This window comes from Clarias gariepinus, chromosome 20 (genome assembly GCF_024256425.1).
Source record: "Clarias gariepinus isolate MV-2021 ecotype Netherlands chromosome 20, CGAR_prim_01v2, whole genome shotgun sequence".
In the NCBI taxonomy this organism is placed as follows: Eukaryota; Metazoa; Chordata; class Actinopteri; order Siluriformes; family Clariidae; genus Clarias; species Clarias gariepinus.
Genome location: NC_071119.1, coordinates 779708 through 799162, shown reverse-complemented (window position 1 = coordinate 799162; position 19455 = coordinate 779708). Strand labels below are relative to the sequence as shown.

Genomic DNA, 19455 nt, shown 5'->3' with positions numbered 1-19455 from the left:
AATAAACAAAAATAAATAAATTTATATTTTTATAAAGAGAGAGCAACACAGTCCTGAGTTAGTGCAGGGGGCGTCTTCACTGCTCCAGCTGCTACCGTTGTGTGTGTTACAGAGAGCAGTACTGAGGTCAGTGCTGGAGGAGCGAACAGGAGAGGTCAGTCAGGCTGAACCTGTGTGTGTTACAGAGAGCAGTACTAAGATAAAAAACACAGAGTAACGATGCGATGGAGGGAAATGGAGGTGGAACCACACTGGTGGAAAGACAGCATAATTAAAGAAAACGTAGATAGAACCCCGGAAAATTCTGACGGTAGGAGGAACAGGGGAAAAAATGTTCGAAAGGAATCTCAGAAGTGCCACAGAAGAAGCCAGTATGGACGGTGAACCTGATCAGGAGCTAACAGATGTGGACATGGACAATGAGGATAATGAAGACAGAGAGTCTGGGGAAGAAGAGTCAGAAAACAATACTGATGTGACTGCAAAGAAGAGGAAGAACAGCATAATTACTGAAATATACACATTAGAAGAAATCAATAACTTTCTTGATATTCTGTAAATGTATCTGACTACTTCTCAGATACAGACAAATTTCTTGATTTAATAGAAAAAAGTAAAAAAATCTACCACTTTAACACGACTAAGCAAAAAAAAGAGGTTTCGCCCTAAAAAATGGCAACAAGGCTACGAAAAGAGAAAAAAGATTTTTTAGAAAAAGACTCAATCAATTAAAAAAGTCACTAAGTCACATCACATGGATGTTTTCTTTCTGTCTACAGCTGTCCTTGTATACTTTTCCTTCCTCTTATCCCTCTTTACATGGACAGGCTAAGAGTAGGCACTTTAAACATTAATGGTGGAGGGATAGAAAGAAACAGGCTGTAGTCATACAACTTATTAAACAGAATAATACAGACGTTGCATTCCTACAAGAAACACAGAGTAATAAAGAAAATATGACAGAGTGGGCAGACCAACTCTTCTTTAGTCACGGGACCAATTTCACTGCCGGGGTAGCGTTTTTAATTTCAAAAAGATTCAAAGCAATCGTTACTTAAAGGATTGAGGTAGAGCAGGGATGTGTTTAACATTACAAGCTGGAATCAGAGGGTTGAATTTTTTATTCATGAATGTTTATGCCTCAAACACAGAAAGTGAGCAAGTAAAAACATTTTACAAAATAAAAAATGTGCCTCCGAGTGGCGCAGTGGTAAAGCGCTCGCCCTATCATCCGGAGATCGCGAGTTCGATCCCTGAGTGAGGCTGTAACCCCTTGCAGCCGGAGGTCTAGAGAGAGCTCTCTCACAGGGGAGTGATAAGAGGTACTTTGTGCTCCCACATTAATAACGACTCTACAGCCAATCAGGGGCGTCTGTGAGCTCATGCAAACGGAACAGATGCTTGTATCATGTTAAAGTTGAAGGAGGTCTTGGCTGTCCTTTTAAAATACAACGAGGGATCAGACGTTTTATAGGTATGCAGTATGCACAGTATATAAAGCTGTGAGGACATTTATTCACCCTGTTTATTTACTTATTAATTTACCTATTTTATTTCATGTTCTTGTTAACCATTTATAATTAGAATGTAACTCTGTCAGTTCACATGTCTGATATTACAGATCAATTATCTTTGTATTTTAACATGATCAGCAGATTAATAGTTTTAGACTGGCCTCTGTCTTTGATGTTGCTTCACTAAAGTAGGAAAACCCATGACAGGTCAATAGAGTGACACCAATAATACCAAAGAATACTTATTAAAATGATTACCTCTTATCTTTATCCCTGCCTTGCCCTTATTGTCTCTGTCTTACTCTTCTTCACTCCGTCTGTCTGTCCTCCTCTGTCCCTTTAATGCTTTTATTTTTATGTATTTCTGCTGCTCCACTGTTTCTCTTCTGTCATCACTATATTTACTTACCTCTTTTTGTATTTTGTTTCTTTCTCCTTCTCCTTTATCGATTTTATTTGATTTGAACGTCTCTCTCTCTCTCTTTCTCTCTCTCTCTTCTTATTTTTTAGCTTTTTCTTTCTCAAATGTTATTTTCATGTCTTCCCTTCTCTTTTTCCCTTTTCACTGTATTTCTCTAGCTTTTATTCTTTCTCTCTGTTTTTAAATAGCTTACTCTTCCTTGATCAAATGAGCTTTAGTGGGTGGGAAAACATATGAATATTAGGGTGTTGGATGAATAATATGAAAATAATGTTAATTAATAACTATTTTTTTAAATAGTCTTATTGTGCACATGGCTGGGGTGAATAGTGTAGGTCAGGACACTAAAATCTGGCCTTGCAAGCTTTGACTTCAACAAACTGTTATTTCTGACTCCATATCCAGTGATTTTCTGCCTTTGTGCTCAATGGAGAGAATCACACGTGCAGACAGTCTCTCTTGTGACACTGTTGAGGTGACCTGTGACTATCTGCACCACTTGGGTAACTTCACTTCATGGTAGATGTACGACTCTGCTTCGCTTCATGGCTGTAGACGTACGTCTCTGGTTCCTCAATCAAACTGCAGTGAATAACTTTCTGCTCTCGTCACACGGAATGCACCAACGTAGCGTGTATTTAAGGGGAACGGGACTAAAACACTTCAGCAACTCCCATGGTGTAATGACATTCTAATGCTGTTTCGACAAGTGGATTTTAATCATTTCAAATGTTACATAAATTCTGCCTTGTGTGCGTACACACACTTTAAGGATGAAATCTACGCAAAGTTTTATACATGAGGCCCCTGGAGTTTTCTTTTTATTAAAAGACACAATAAACTCAGTGTATGTATACTTCTGACTTTTATTGATCTAAAACAGAAAAGGTTTACTCTGATTTAATGTTTGACAGGAGTTTTGTGTTTTTTTTCTAAAGTGTATGCAACTGTTACTGTTTTCAACTGTAGTTTGTGTCGCTCTGTGACAGACAGACAGAAACATTTCTGGTTCTCCAGTGTATGGAATAGTAACGGGAAATAGTGACTCGGTTCTTCAAATCTCGTTCGTCAAAATGAACAAATCTTTTTTTTTTTTTAGTCATTTAGTTCATTTGTTTAGAAATAAATTAAAATGTTGTGTTTTTAATAAACAGACTCCCAACACGTCTACATACACACATTTAGTCTATAGTTCCAGTGATGAAGATATTACAATGCAGTTAAGGACATATTATAATAAACAGAATGAGCAGCTCAACATCATATCTTCTGGTCCGAGTCGTTCGTTCTTTTGAATCTATTGTACTGTATAGCGTTTAATGATTTGGACCAAAGACTCAAAGGTAACTCCTCATATTTTAGGACATGAAGCTCAGCTGTTCTTGTACAGTGTGTCTGTAAACATCATCTGACCTAACATGTGTGTGTTGAACATTTCTGTGAGAAACCACACCCGTACACATTAAACTGGGGGTAAGGTGAACTTTAATTTGTGTAGGGTTCCCACTTTAATCATGATTAATAACAAACACTCGGTGGACTCTGAGACGCGCGTGACGCGCCGCGTGTGATCCTCGAGACTTCCGGTAGAGGGGGGAGGGGGGCGGAACCGGAAGTGTGTGCGGTGGATGGGGAAAAAAGCGGAAAAGAAGAACTCTGGTGAAGTGGGACATCAGGAGACAGAGTCAGCGGGAGACATGGGGTGTGAGGCCCAGCGCGGAGCCGCTCTCATCGCACTGATCGCCGCGGTCTCCGCCGTTTCCGTGTCCGCCATCCGGTCTGAACTGGTTGGTGAGTAAACACCGTGCACGCGCGCTCAACACAGCGCTGCACGAAGAGCGGGTTCACACACACACACACACACATGGGGTGCCTTGTGAAATATGAGTGTGTTTATACAGTGGGGTAAATAGGCGCTGTTTACAACGGATCGTGTCGTGACGTCACTCCCAATACCGGAAGTGTATTTCCGTCACCTTCACCGTTTCGGGTTTTAAATGTGTTTGTACTGAACCCCAGCGCGGAGTGACGTTATTAATGTGTGTTAGACATCTGGTGTGTTAAAGCGACCCTGATAGACCTGGAGCTGAAGACCTTCAGAGAGCTTAACCGATACACTGCGGACTCGGGAAACTCCATTTCCCACAATCCTTTGCGAGAGTTCGGCACAAACCGGAAATAGACTTCTCTCCTTTTTAAAATTGTTTAAAACTGACAGGATTTATTTAACATTGTCTTTAATTCAGCTTGAATAGTGTTAGGAAATGAGAAAAGATGAAAACACACACACACACACACACACACACACACACACACACACAGAACAGACAAGTAATGATGTAAAATATAAAGAAGTGTAAAAACTACCTGAAAAGGATGAACAGGAAGGATTAGGGGTGTACTAATTTTTGGTTATAAACCTGACATTTACATAGACGGGTGTTAAACACTGCCTGTGTGGGGAGACTCAATTATGTACAGCCACAGTGATGGAGAAATCTGAAGTGTGTGTGTGTGTGTGTGTGTGTGTGAGACGGATTACAGAAAGCATGTGAGCCCTCAGAGCTGAGCTGTAAGAAGAAACAAGAGAATCAAGTGAAGTGTGTGTGTGCGCGTGTGTGTGCGCGTGTGTGTGTGTGTGAAATATTAACACAGAATGTAATTATGATTCCATGTAAAAATGAGTGTTCACAAAGGGGGCGTGGCCTAAGTTGAATCTGGCCAGCTGCTCACAAGCTGGATCATGTGACCTGTGACATCATCACTTTCCTGTGTCAGGGTCGCGTCCTGGACGTAAACACGGCGTACTGAAGATGGACGAGGCGTTCCTGAGCGTCCGGAACGAGCTGCAGAGTGATCTGATCCTCTCTGTACAGTCTGTTCTGTGTTACCAGGTCTCACACACACACACACACACACACACACGTATATATATACAGAGAGTCAACCCAAATGTACTTATCGATTTTTCTGTGTGTATGTGTGTGTGCAGTGCTTCCCCCAGCCCGTGGGTATCGTTCCCTCAGTCTCAGGGCCGGGGAACGTGTCCTCCATGACCTTCACCGTGAATACGCAGCAGGCGCTGACGCTCCAGATAAACAGCACGCCGGCCAACACCGAGCACTGCAGGTCTCTCACACACACACACACACACACACACACCTGTCTTTGGCTCATAAGTCTTTTGGATGTATTATGAGGTGTGTGTGTGTGTGTGTAGAATGCAGTTCCACTTCGGGGAACAGGGGAACTACTCCCTCTGGGTGAAGAGCCTGAGTGACCCCGCCCACATCAACTGTACCATCGTCACGGTAACGGAGCCCATCAACAGTTTCCTGCGTAAGCCTCCTCACTCGTACCAGTCTCCTGTCAATCACTTTATAGACACGCCCCCAAACCCACAAATAGACGGTGGGGCTTAATGTGTAATACGTGTGTGTGTGTGTGTTCTTGTGTTCAGCCCTGCTCATTGCGTTCCTGGTGTGTGCAGCACTGTGTGTGTTCGCTACTATGTTGAGCTCAGTGATGAGGTGAGAAGGAGTGTGAGTTTAATCCCTCACACACGTTTTACACACAGTTTTACTGAGGTATGTTTTTAACCCTGACGCAGTGATGTGTGCAGTCTCGCTGAAAGGCGTGCGTGCGTGTGTGTGTGTGTGTGTGTGTGGTTGCAGGCTGAATGTGGTGAGGAATCTGCTGGTGCGTGTGAGCAGCAGTATGGAGGCCGAGAGACTCATCAACTCAGTCAGTGACTCTCATCTCTTCATCTCCTCATCTCCTTTAGTCACCAACACTTACACTGTGTGTGTGTGTGTGTGTGTGTGTGTGTAGGATCTAGGTTCTCCCAGCAGACTTGTGGAATCCACTGAAGCTATTGTTCCGCCCACCTCCAGGACACGCCTCCGATCTCTCGACACATTCAGAGGGTGAGAGAGACAGAGAGAGTTTCTAAGTTCTAAGAGTTTTTAAACACAATTTATTTTAAAACAATGCTTTATCTACTGTATATACAAGGTGACACAAAAAAACTGGAACTTTTTACAATCCAATACAACTAGAAGTGATAAAAGAAATACATTTTATTCATAGTAATTGAAACCTAAAACTTGCCATTTACGAAACATTGATGGAATTTATAATTTTTTAAAGATCACGTCCTTTAGATGGCGTCGTCCTGTACAAATAGATTCTTAAATTCTGCTGTTGAAGTTCCTCATTGACCGCTGCAACATCTCAGCTGGGATACTGTCAATTTTATCCCGAATTCTCTGTTTTAACTCATCCAGGGTTCTTGGTCGAGTCATGTACACTTTACTCTTGAGGTAGCTCCACAAGAAAATATCACAAACGGATAAATCTGGCGATCTAGCGGGCCAGGGAATCTTACCGAATCTTGATCTCTTGATTACTGAACAATTCTCGCACAGCTTCCATTGATTGTCGTGCAGTGTGTGATGTCGCTCCATTACGCATTTCAAAATTTCCAGTTATTCTGTGTCACCTTGTGTGTGTGTGTGTGTGTGTGTGTGTGTGTGTGTGTGTGTATGTATGTATATATATATATATATATATATATATATATATATATATAAAAACACTGTCACTATTTGCTTGCTGTTCCTGTTTAAACCTGTGTGTGTGTGTACAGGTTTGCGCTGGTGATCATGGTGTTTGTGAACTATGGAGGAGGACGTTACTGGTTCTTTCGACACCAGAGCTGGAACGGTCAGAACTCTCTGTCTCTCTCTCTCCCTGTCCCTCCCTGTCCCTCCGTCTCTCTCTCTGTCCCTCTGTCTGTGTCTCCCTCGCTCTCTGTGTTTCTTTCTCCCTCTTTCTCTCGCTCGGTCTCTCTGTCTCTGTTCTTCTCCCTCCATCCTCACACTTCACCTTCTCTCATTCATAACTTTCTTTTTTTCTGTGTGTGTGTGTGTGTGTGTGTGTGTGTAATACAGGATGTAAGTGTGTGTTTTCTCTCTGCAGGACTCACTGTGGCTGATCTCGTCTTTCCCTGGTAAGACCTTACAGGAAGAGTGTGAGTGTGTGTGTGTGTGTGTGATGTCCTGCACTCATCACCTGTCTTATCTCTTTGTCCTTTTTTCCTCCTTATTTTCCTCCTCCTCTTTTGTAGGTTTGTCTTCATCATGGGGACGTCTGTGTCTCTGTCCCTCAGCGCGTCTGTGTCTCGGGGACTGAGACGCTCTCGTCTGTTGATGAGAATCTGTTGGAGGAGCGTGCTGCTCTTCATCCTGGGCGTCTTCATCGTCAACCCGAACTACTGCAGCGGCCCGCGTGAGTCATACACACCGACCAATCACAGTGTGTGTGGTGCGCATGACAAAACTTGGGTGTTTATAATCATAAGGCTAACGTGTGTGTGTGTGTGTGTGTGTGTGTAGTCTCCTGGGAAACCCTGCGTGTTCCTGGTGTGTTACAGCGGCTGGCCTTCACGTACCTGGTGGTCGCCATGCTGGACGTGTTCATGGCGCGAGCGCGGCTGGGCGGAGCTTTGACGGTGAGTCACGGCCAGGGAGTGGGAGGGGCTGGAGGACGGAGGTGAATGGTAATATGGCACAAGATGGCGCCGGTGAGGTCGGCTGCCGTCACGACTGCTCCGACCACCTTTTCTTTGTTTTTGTTCTTTAAGTTAGTTTACAGCGTTTCAAAACCGGCAAAATTACCACCATGGAGTACATTAGTTATGATAGAGACACTCTTGTTTCTATTGGTATACAATGTACTCACAATTCGACGTTTTTAACTCCGGATCCGAGCTGGCCGAGTGAGATCCTGAGGGACAACAAAGGACGCGACGCGAAGCGGCGGCCCCGAGGGAAACGAGCCTGCGTCAGGAACAGGCTGAGAGCCCGTGCACACTGCACACCTCTGCCTAGCATCCTGCTCGCCAACATCCAGTCACTGGAAAACAAGCTCGATGACCTCAGGGCCAGGGTAAAGTTCCAGAGAGACATTCGGGACTGCAATCTCCTCTGCTTCACCGAGACATGGCTAAACCCAGCGGTGCCGGACCACGCCATCCAGCCGGCCGAGTTCTTCTCGGTTCACCGCATGGACAGGACGCGGGACTCGGGGAAGTCAAGGGGAGGCGGCGTGTGTTTAATGGTGAACAGCAGCTGGTGCAACAGCGCGAGCATTGTTCCTCTCACACGCTCCTGCACACCCAACCTGGAACTACTGTCCATCATGTGTCGTCCTTTTTACCTTCCTCGGGAGTTTACATCGGTCATAATCAGCGCCGTTTATATTCCACCACAAGCGGACACGGACACTGCCTTATGCGAGCTGCATGAGGCACTAACACAAAAACAAACACAACACCGGGACGCTGCGCTTATTGTGGCGGGGGACTTTAACAGTGCCAACCTCAAACGCGCAGCGCCGAACTTTTATCAGCACATCACCTGCCCCACCAGGGGCGAAAGGACACTGGATCATTGTTACACAACGGTCAAGGACGGCTACAAGGCACAATCTTGTCCACCGTTTGGTAAATCCGACCACGCCGCCATCTTCCTCATGCCAAAATACAAACAAAGGCTGAAACAGGAAGTTCCGGTTCAGAGGGAGGTCGCGTGCTGGACGGACCAATCGGTGGCCGCGTTACAGGACGCACTCGATGACGCAGACTGGGACATGTTCAGAAACAGCTCCGATGGTGACGTCAGCGTGTTTACGGGAGCGGTTGTGGGATTCATCGGGAAACTAGCGGACGATACCGTAGAAAAAAAGACTATTAAAACGTTTCCCAACCAGAAGCCGTGGGTGGATAAAACCATCCGCGACGCTCTGAGATCTCGCACCGCTGCCTACAACACGGGACTCGCGTCGGGGGACATGGAACCATATAAGGCTGCGTCATACAGCGTCCGGAAGGCGGTGAAAGAAACGAAGCAGCGCTACGGGAGGAAACTAGAGTCACAACTCCAACAGAGTGACTCTAGGAGCCTGTGGCAGGGATTAAGAACAATAACGGATTATAAAGCAACAACATCCGGTATGATAAACGCAGACGTGTCTCTGGCAGACGAGCTGAACACTTTCTATGCTCGCTTCGAGGCTGCAGCTAAAGACGCTAGCGATGCTAATGCTAGCGGCGCTCACGGCTGCAGACAGGAAGTCACTGCCAGCACCGGAAGCGCGTTCATCATCTCAGAGCATGACGTGAGGAGAGCCTTCAAGAGAGTGAACACCAGGAAAGCAGCAGGACCAGACGGCATCTCAGGCCGTATTCTCAGAGCCTGCGCAGACCAGCTAGCACCTGTGTTCACAGAGATATTCAACATCTCTTTATCTCAGTCGGTGAGCCCCACATGCTTCAAAGAATCCATCATTGTTCCTGTCCCAAAGAAACCTCATCCTGCTTCCCTCAATGACTATCGCCCTGTAGCCCTCACTTCAGTAGTGATGAAGTGCTTTGAACGCCTGGTCAGAGACTTCATCATCTCTTCACTACCAGACCCACTAGACCCACTACAGTTCGCTTATCGTACATACCGTTCCACAGACGATGCAATCTCTCATCTCCTCCATACATCTCTCACTCACCTGGACACTCGGAGGGGGAATTATGTGAAAATGCTCTTCATCGAGTACAGTTCTGCATTTAATACCATAATTCCCTCCACACTTACCACCAAGCTGGAGCACCTGGGACTCAGCTCATCAATGTGTCAGTGGATCTCCAATTTTCTGACTGGCAGACCACAGGCAGTAAGGATGGGCGGATATGTCTCAGCCTCCCTCACTCTTAGCACTGGAGCCCCCCAGGGTTGTGTTCTGAGCCCCCTGCTGTACTCTGTACACCCACGACTGCGTGGCCACTACCAGCTCCACCACCATCATCAAGTTCGCTGACGACACTGTTGTGGTGGGCCTGATCACGAACAACGATGAGACGGCCTACCTGGAGGAGGTTGGAAATCTGGAGAACTGGTGCCAGAGAAACAATCTCCTCCTGAACGTCAGTAAGACAAAGGAGCTGATAGTGGACTTTAGTACAAAGCAGGTGAGGAACTACCAGACCCCCGTCATCAACAGGAGCCCAGTGGAGAGAGTGGACAGCTTCAGATACCTCGGTGTTCACATCACGCAGGACCTGGCATGGTCCTGTCACATCAACACCGTGGTAAAAAAGGCCCGGCAGCTTCTCTACCACCTCAGACGCTTGAGAGACTTTAGACTGCCCTCCAAGGTGCTCAGGAATTTCTACTCCTGCACCATAGGGAGCATCCTGACGGGAAATATCACGACCTGGTTCGGGAACAGCACCATGCAGGACAGACGAGCTCTACAGAGGGTGGTGCGATCAGCTGAGCGCATCATCCGCATCGAGCTCCCTGACCTGCACTCAATCTACAGCAAGCGGTGCTTGACCAAGGCCAGGAAGATCGTGAAGGACCTCAGCCACCCCAATAACGGACTGTTTACTCTGTTGCGGTCTGGGAAGCGATTCCGCTCCTTGAAGGCCAACACAGAGAGACTGAGGAGGAGCTTCTTCCCGCAGGCGATAAGGTCTCTCAACCACAACCACACCACTATGCAGAACTAACAATCTTTTCATCTTTTTCATAATTGATCAAATCTATCATTCTTCTTACATCCATGAACACTATGGACAATTACATGCTCACCTTCCTTCATATATACACTACATGTCGTACGTTTACATCCTGGACCAGTGCACAAAGACACTTTAATAACCTCTGCACAAAGTCACTTTGTTCTATGCATATTTGCACACACAGCACAGTATATTTCAATTTGTACAGTAGATTTCTATTTTTGCACATCATATTTCTATTTTTATTTTTAGTTCTATTTTTTCCTAGCACATTTCTATTTTTATTTTTAGTTCTATTTTTCCTAGTTTAATTTAATTTATTTAATTTCTATCGTATTTCTTTTATTCATATTTATTTCTTATTTGTAAACTTTAATTCTCTTCTAGGGTCAATGGCAGTCGTATAATGCATTTCACTACATTTCGTACTATGTATGTTTGTGTATGTGACAAATAAAATTTGAATTTGAATTTGAAGACATGAGGAAGGTTGGGGATGAAGATAACGAGGGAGATAAGGAAGGATGAGCACTAAATGAGGAACAGGAAGTCTAAAAAGTAGAGCTGAGGAAACGAGGGAAGACGTGCTAAAGAACAAGAGACAGAGGGAGGGACAGAACGAGGGACGAGGAGAAGGGGGATGTATGAAACAGAATAAATGGAGTGAAGAGAGGAAGAAAAGATGTGTGTGTGTGTTTGTTTTCTCCCAGGATGTCTGGTGGTACCCGGTCCATGACATTGTGCTGTACTGGCCGGCGTGGGTGTGTGTGTTCACTCTGGAGACGCTCTGGTTGTGTGTGACGTTCCTACTCCCCGTCCCGGACTGCCCCAGGTGAGAACGCTAAAGAACATCGGGTTCTAGAGAAAACAGAACCGCAGGTGCTGAGCCCCGCCCCCGTGTTCATGACAGACAGAGAGAGAGACATGACGTGTGTTACACTCTTAGACACAGCAGACATGAGAGGGTTAGTTCATCTCCTCAGGTAATGAAGGTGTGGGAAAGCTCCTGTGGAGGCTCTGCAGCGCCCCCTGCTGGGGCTCAGGACGCTCTGTACCGTCCACCAGTTCTGCTCAAAGTGTGTAAATAATAAGAGCTGGTACACACACACACACACACACACACGAGAGACTAAGGTTCAGTAGTCCGTGTGTTTCTGCCCCTCCCTGGGGTATTTAATTAACCCTCCTGTTGTGTTTGTGTCTCACTCTCATAATGTTCCTGGGCACTTTTGACTGTAGTCATTTTATTTCATTATAAATCTACAATAATACACATATCACCTGATGTTATATTAGATCGTTTTATAAACTTCAGCTCTTGTGAATGTTACAGGTTTTAAACATGTATTAATTGTGAAAATCATCCTATAGATATTATATTGACTATAACCAACACTTAGATGAAACTTAATGTACTGTTGATCACTAAAATGTTCAACAAATGTTATTTTGTGCCACAGTTTAAAAAAAAAATTAGAACTGTTTGTGTTCCTGATCAAAACTGACCAAATGTACAGAGGGAGAACTTAACTATATTATAACTATAATACTCGACCCTTAACCCTGCTGTCACTCCTACTATTTCCAATAGATGTGTAGAGTTTCTCGGGCTGCTGCTTCATGTGTGTGTGTGTGTGTGTGTGTGTGTGTAGTGGGTATCTGGGTCCTGGTGGAATTGGAGATTTTGGTCTTTACCCAAACTGCACTGGAGGAGCTGCAGGATACATCGACCGCTGGCTGCTGGGAGACACACACATTTACCAAACACCATCATCACGGGTACACACACACACACACACACACACACACACACACACTTGCATATCATCCAGAATGTTATATATTCTTCTCTCTTTCTCAGGTCTTGTATCAGACCATCGTCCCGTTTGACCCTGAGGGAGTTTTAGGAAGTGTTAACTCCATCCTCATGGCTTTCCTCGGGCTCCAGGTACACACACACACACACACACACACACACACACACACAGAGTATGAATTTCTCATTTACACCGTGTGTGTGTGTGTGTTTAACAGGCAGGAAAGATCCTCCAGCACTACAGAGATCAGCCCCGACAGATAATGACGCGGTTCCTGGTGTGGGGTTTAGTCCTGGTGCGCTGACTCTATTACTCATTCATATTATACTTTATATAAACTGTAGTAAACTCATGTGAGGGTTTTATATCTGATTAAATCTGTAAAAACACAAAGTTACAGTAGGAGATGACTTTATACACTTATTATTATTATTATTATGTTGATAAACCCTCAGGGAATCGTCTCGGCGGTCCTGACTAAGTGCTCCAGAGATCACGGCTTCATCCCCGTCAATAAGAACCTTTGGTGAGTCCTCGAGCTGCACCCATCTGTTACTCTGAATAATCGTGATGATGAAGTCAATGTGTGTATAATACAGTGGTAAATGTGTGTGTGTGTGTGTGTGTGCGTGCAGGTCTCTGTCGTATGTGACAACACTCAGCTGCTTCGCCTTCGTCTTGTTGTTGTTCTGTTATTACACGGTGGATGTGAGGAGGTGGTGGAGTGGAGCGCCGTTCTTCTACCCAGGTCAGCTCACCCTTTAACATCTTTAATCACCTGGATCTAATGGATCAACCGCAACATATACTATATTGCCGAAAGTATTTACTCCCCCATCCAAATAATTGACTTGAGGTATTCTGATCACGTCCATGGTTACAGCCCTGAGGCATACAGACCACTTCTACACACACATGTAAAAGAACGTGCCGCTCTCAGGAGCTCAGTGAACTCCAGCGTGGTACCGTGACAGGACGCCCCCTGGGTAATAAGTCCAGTCATGGAAATTTCCTCTAAATAGTAAATATTCTAGTAGTCAGTAACTACAGACTTCCAGATTTGATGTGGCCTTCAGATGAGCTCAAGAACATTGCGGAGAGAGCTTCATGGAATGAGTTTCCATGGCCAAGCAGCTGCATCCAAGCCTTACATCACAGGGTGCGATGCAAAGCTTCGGATCTACAGTAGTGGTGTAAAGCACACTGACACTGGACTCTAGAGCAGAGGAGACGTGTCCTTTGAAGGGACGAATCACCCTTCTCTGTCTGGCGATCGGATGGACAAGTCTGGGTTTGGTGGTTCCCAGGAGAACTGTACTTGTCTGACTTCATTGTGCCAAGTGTAAAATTTGTTGTGTGGGGTTGTTTTTTAGGAGTTAGACTTAAGGAATTCTTAATGCTTCATCATACCAATGACATTTTGGACATGACTGCGCACCAGTGGACGAAGCAAGGTCCATAAAGACATGGATGACATGGAAAAAAAATTTATTTCCATAAACGCAGTCTTAGCCTAAACCTTGTGGAAGAGTTGAAGCATGCAAAGGCAGGGGGAGTGAATACTTTTGGCAGTATAGTGTGTATCACATGTAATACCCATCACCTGTAACATATAATATACTGTATCATGTGTAACAGCCTCTCTGTGCCCTCAGGTATGAACTCCATCCTGGTGTACGTGGGTCACGAGGTGTTTGAAGAGTACTTCCCCTTCCGCTGGAAAATGTGGAACAGCCAGTCACACAGCGAGCACCTGACCCAGAACCTGCTGGCCACCTGCCTGTGGGTGCTGATCTCTTACATCCTCTACAAGAAGAAGATCTTCTGGAAGATTTAGATTACATCATTGTCATCAGCATCTCACCTCACACACACCCTGGACCTCCATCCTCCTTTTCCTCTCTATACAGTGGCATTTATATTATTTTATCAGGCAGAGAGTCGAGTCTCGATCCACAGAGCAGATCAGCGTGCAGCAGTCAGACGTTGTGATGTAATAAGAAACCTGAGATAAACATTAGTGATCATGTGTGTCCTACTTCTCAGGGTCAGTGCAGGGGGCGGGGCTTACGTTATCTCTGATGAGCCAAGCAGAACCTTGATCATATGGTCATCAGTCAAACCTTTGGATCAACACTTGTAGCACTAATGTAATGACTTTGTGTGATCATTGCCAGTGATGTAATCATAGCCACCGCTATCGAGGTGAACGTATCACAGAGTGGAATTATAATCAGGGTTTTATTCTAATCAGAGTAGGTCGAAATCAAATTAGCTTAAGCTCCGCCCTAGTTCATGTTTCGTCTGGTTGATCGTCACTCACGTGGACCTGGTGAAGAGTCGCAGGTTTCTTGCTCCGAACCCTGCTGAAACGCAGAGGACAGCCATGAGTACATTTTATTCTAAATCATAATTATAAATGATAAACGAGGTGAGCGGTGGATCTTTTCCACTTGTGACTTTTTTTGTTTGTTTATTTCCTGCGTAAATACTGTGAGATTCCATCAGTTTTATCTCCTATTACGCCGTAAAACTGTTTACTCAGCACTTTTATTATTCCGGACACTTTATTTATATTGCCAAATAGTTTGCAGTAAATAATAATTATAATAACTGTCAGTACAAATTCACACTAAAGGTTCCCTGGGTTTATACCATTTACATTAATGTACAGTATTTTAACTTTTAAACTGTTGCAAGTTTAAAAATAAGATCTAATGTTTTACTTTTTAAAGAAAATCAGATTTTTTTAATGTTATTTTATTTTTAAAGGTTTCATCTCATTTTTATTTGAATTTGTAAATAAAGCATCTGTTTTGTGTTGGAGGATAAATAAAGACCTAAACATAACTCGAGTATGTAATTTATTACAACTTTCCTTTAAATCCTGAACATTCTGCTCGTGCTGTTTTACTGTAAATCACTGTAATCAGTACTAATCGAAACATGTCCCATCAGTGGTGTAAATCTTTAGAGGTAAACCTGTTTAAATTTCAGTACATTTGCACATACAAGGAATTTATTTTGGTGACCGAAGCTTCCAGAGATGACAATATATTTAGTCATGTGGGTGACATAAGAGTGACTTACATTTTTATCTCATTAGACCTCTGAGCAGTTGAGGGTCCAATAGGGACAACTTGGTGGTCATAGGATTTGAACCTGGGACCTCCAGATCCGTAGTCCAATGTCTTACCCACTGAGCTCCACAATCAGCTCTACTGTTTTGAGCATGTTCAGCTTCAGGTTGTTGTGACCGCCAGCTGCTCATCCTCGCTTCTTTATACAGACTCGTCACCGTTCTGGATGAGACTGATGACTGTAGTGTCATCCACAAATTTCAGTAGCTTGACAGAGGAGTGTGTAGAGGGAGAAGAGCATTGAGGAGAGAACACATCCCTGGGGGGCTCCAGAGTTTATGGTGCAGCTGTTGGACATGAATTCGTCAGAAAGCTGGTGATCTACTGACTGATAGAGCGAGGAACAGAGAGCTGGGTTACTTTGGTCTGAAGCAGTGCTGGGCTAATTGTATTAAAAGCTAATGAGAAATTTATAAACAACACCTGATTCATAAAAGTCCCTGGTTTGTCCAGATGAACCAGGATGAAGTGTGCAGTCCCATGTTGACTGCATCATCCACAGACGTTTGCTCCATAGGAAAACTGCAGGGGGTCCAGTAATGGTCCAGTAATGTACTTCAGATAAACAGACACCAGTTTTTCAAACGACTTCATGATCACAGATGTCTACAGCAAGCGGTGCTGGACCAAGGCCAGGAAGATCGTCAGCCATCCCAACAATGGACTGTTCTCTCTGTTGCGGTCTGGGAAGCGATTCCACTCCCTGAAGGCCAACACAGAGAGACTGAAGAGGAGCTTCTTCCCACAGGCGATAAGGTCTCTCAATTACACTACAACACAGGACTAATACCGTCTTTTTGTAACATCCAACACTGTCTGGGCATTCATGGCCACTTTGGACACATTCATGCACACTTTGCACTACAAATTTATATTTTATATTTTCTTCTTCTTCTTCTTTGTCTTTCGGCTGTTCCCTTTCAGGGGTCGCCACAGCGAATCATCTGCCTCCATCTAACCCTATCCTCTGCATCCTCTTCTCTCACACCAACTAACTTCATGTCCTCTCTCACTGCATCCATAAATCTCCTCTTTGGTCTTCCTCTAGACCTCCTGCCTGGCAGTTCCAACCTTAGCATCCTTCTACCAATATATTCACAATCTCTCCTCTGAACATGTCCAAACCACCTCAATCTGGCCTCTCTGACTTTATCTCCAAAACATCTAACGTGGGTTGTCCCTCTGATAAACTCATTCTTAATCCTATCCATCCTTGTCACTCCCAAGGAGAACCTCAACATCTTCAGCTCTGCTACCTCCAACTCTGCCTCCTGTCTTTTCTTCAGCGCCACTGTCTCTAAGCCGTAAAGCATCGCTGGTCTCACCACTGTCCTGTACACCTTTCCTTTCATTCTCGCTGATACTCTTTTATCGCACAACACACCTGACACTTTTCTCCACCCATTCCAACCTGCCTGTACCCGCCTCTTCACCTCCTTTCCACACTCTCCGTTGCTCTGGACCGTTGACCCCAAGTACTTAAAATCCTGCACCTTCTTTACCTCTGCTCCCTGTAGCCTCACCAATCCTCCTGGGTCCGTCTCATTTACACACATGTATTCCGTCTTGCTGCGGCTAACCTTCATTCCTCTGCTTTCCAGAGCATACCTCCACCTCTCCAAATTTTCCTCCACCTGTTCCCTGCTCTCGCTACAGAGCACAATGTCATCTGCAAACATCATAGTCCATGGGGACTCCTGTCTTACCTCATCTGTCATCCTGTCCATCACCAGAGCAAACAAAAAGGGGCTTAGAGCCGATCCTTGATGCAGACCCACCTCCACCTTAAACTCTTCTGTCACACCTACAGCACATCTTACCACTGTCTTACAGCTCTCATACATGTCCTGCACCACTCTAACATACTTCTCTGCCACTCCAGACTTCCTCATACAATACCACAGCTCCTCTCTTGGCACCCTGTCATACGCTTTCTCTAAATCTAAAAAGACACAATGCAACTCCCTGTTACCTTCTCTGTACTTCTCCGCCAGCATCCTCAAAGCAAATACTGCATCTGATGTACTCTTTCTAGGCATAAAACCATATTGCTGCTCACAAATGCTCACCTCTGCCCTTAACCTAGCTTCCACTACTCTTTCCCACAGCTTCATTGTCTGGCTCATTAGCTTTATACCTCTATAATTGCCACAGCTTTGCACATCTCCCTTGTTCTTAAAAATTGGCACCAATACACTTCTCCTCCATTCCTCTGGAATCTTCTCACTCTCCAAGATCTTGTTAAACAAACTTGTCAGAAACTCTACTGCCACCTCTCCTAAGCACTTCCATACCTCCACAGGTATGTCATCAGGACCAACAGCCTTTCCACTCTTCATCCTCTTCAACGCCCTTCTCACCTCACTTCTACCAATATTTGCTACTTCCTGTTCCACAACAGTCACCTCTTCTACTCTTTGTTCTCTTTCATTTTCCTCATTCATCAACTCCTTAAAGTACTCCTTCCATCTTCCCATCACCCTCCTGGCATCTGTTAGTACATTTCCATCTCTATCTTTAATCACTCTAACCTGCTGCACATCCTTCCCATCTCTATCTCTCTGCCTTGCCAACCTGTACAGATCCCCCTCTCCCTCCTTACTGTCTAGCCTAGCATACAAGTCCTCATATGCTCTTTGTTTGGCCTTTGCCACCTCTACCTTCACCTTACTCTGCATCTCCCTGTACTCCTGTCTACTCTCTTCAGTCCTCTCATTGTCCCACTTCTTCTTAGCTAGCCTCTTTCCCTGTATACACTCCTGGACTTCCTCATTCCACCACCAAGTCTCCTTGTCCACTTTCCCCTTACCTGATGATACACCAAGTACCCTCCTACCTGTCTCCCTGATCACATTGGCTGTAGTTGTCCAGTCAACTGAAAGCACCTCCTGACCACCCATAGCCTGTCTCAACTCCTCCCTAAAGACTTCACAACATTCTTTCTTTCTCAGCTTCCACCACTTTGTCCTCTGCTCTGCCTTTGTCCTCTTTGCCTTCCTCACCACCAGGGTTATTTTACACACAACCATTCTGTGTTGTCTGGCTACACTCTCCCCTACCAACACTTTGCAGTCACTGATCTCTTTCAGGTTACAACGTCGACACAAGATGTAGTCGACCTGAGTGCTTCTGCCTCCACTCTTATATGTCACCCTATGTTCCTGCCTCTTCTGGAAGAAAGTATTTACTACTGCCATTTCCATCCTCTTTGCAAAGTCCACCACCATCTGTCCTTCTACATTCCTGTCCTGAAGACCAAACCTGCCCATCACATTTTCATCACCTCTGTTCCCTTCCCCAACATGTCCATTGAAGTCTGCACCAATCACCACTCTTTCACCTCTGGGGATGCTCTGCATCACTTCATCTACCTCACTCCAGAATTTCACCTTCTCTTTTAACTCACATCCTACCTGTGGGGCATAACCACTAACAACATTGAACATTATCCCTTCAATTTCCAGCTTCAGACTCATCACCCTATCTGATACTCTCTTCACCTCTAGAACATTCCTTACAAACTCCTCTTTTAGGATAACTCCTACTCCATTTCTTTTCCTATCCACACCATGGTAAAACAATTTGAACCCTGATCCTAAGCTTCTAGCCTTGCTACCTTTCCACCTGGTCTCCTGTACACACAGTATATCCACCTTTCTTCTCTGCATCATATCAACTAACTCTCTTCCCTTCCCTGTCATGGTCCCAACATTCAAAGTCCCTACTATCACTCCTAAACTCTTGCCTTTCCTCTTCTCTCTCTGCTTACGAACACGCCTTCCTCCTCTCCTTCTTCGACCAACAGTAGCCCAATTTCCACCAGCACCCTGTAGGTCAACAGCACCAGTGGCGGTCGTTGTTAACCCGGGCCACGACCGATCCGGTATGGGAATTATATTCTTGACTCGCATCATTGATTTGGCAAATGTTTTACGTCGGATGCCCTTCCTGACACAACCCTCTGCATTTATCCAGACTTGGGACT

The 19455-nt window shown here is 44.9% G+C and overlaps 1 protein-coding gene across 1 annotated transcript; it reads left to right on the top strand.

Moving 5' to 3' along the window:
• Positions 1-3539: 3539 nt before the first annotated feature.
• On the top strand, positions 3540-15174 carry hgsnat (heparan-alpha-glucosaminide N-acetyltransferase). Its single transcript, XM_053479638.1, has 18 exons — positions 3540-3726; positions 4714-4829; positions 4928-5064; positions 5156-5274; positions 5396-5465; positions 5610-5679; positions 5767-5861; positions 6584-6660; positions 6916-6946; positions 7064-7224; positions 7332-7447; positions 11224-11345; positions 12166-12292; positions 12375-12461; positions 12548-12625; positions 12786-12856; positions 12966-13078; positions 13986-15174. Exons 1-18 carry the CDS (start codon positions 3564-3566, stop codon positions 14165-14167), a joined length of 1935 nt encoding a protein of 644 aa, XP_053335613.1. The 5' UTR covers positions 3540-3563; the 3' UTR covers positions 14168-15174.
• The last annotated feature ends 4281 nt before the right edge of the window (positions 15175-19455 follow it).

Coding starts and splice junctions, on each gene's coding strand:
- hgsnat (XM_053479638.1), top strand. CDS start 3,564: ATGGGGAAAAAAGCGGAAAAGAAGAACTCTGGTGAAGTGGGACATCAG. Junction 5,275..5,395: donor GCCCATCAACAGTTTCCTGC/GTAAGCCTCCTC, acceptor TCTTGTGTTCAG/CCCTGCTCATTGCGTTCCTG. Junction 12,462..12,547: donor TGGCTTTCCTCGGGCTCCAG/GTACACACACAC, acceptor TGTGTTTAACAG/GCAGGAAAGATCCTCCAGCA.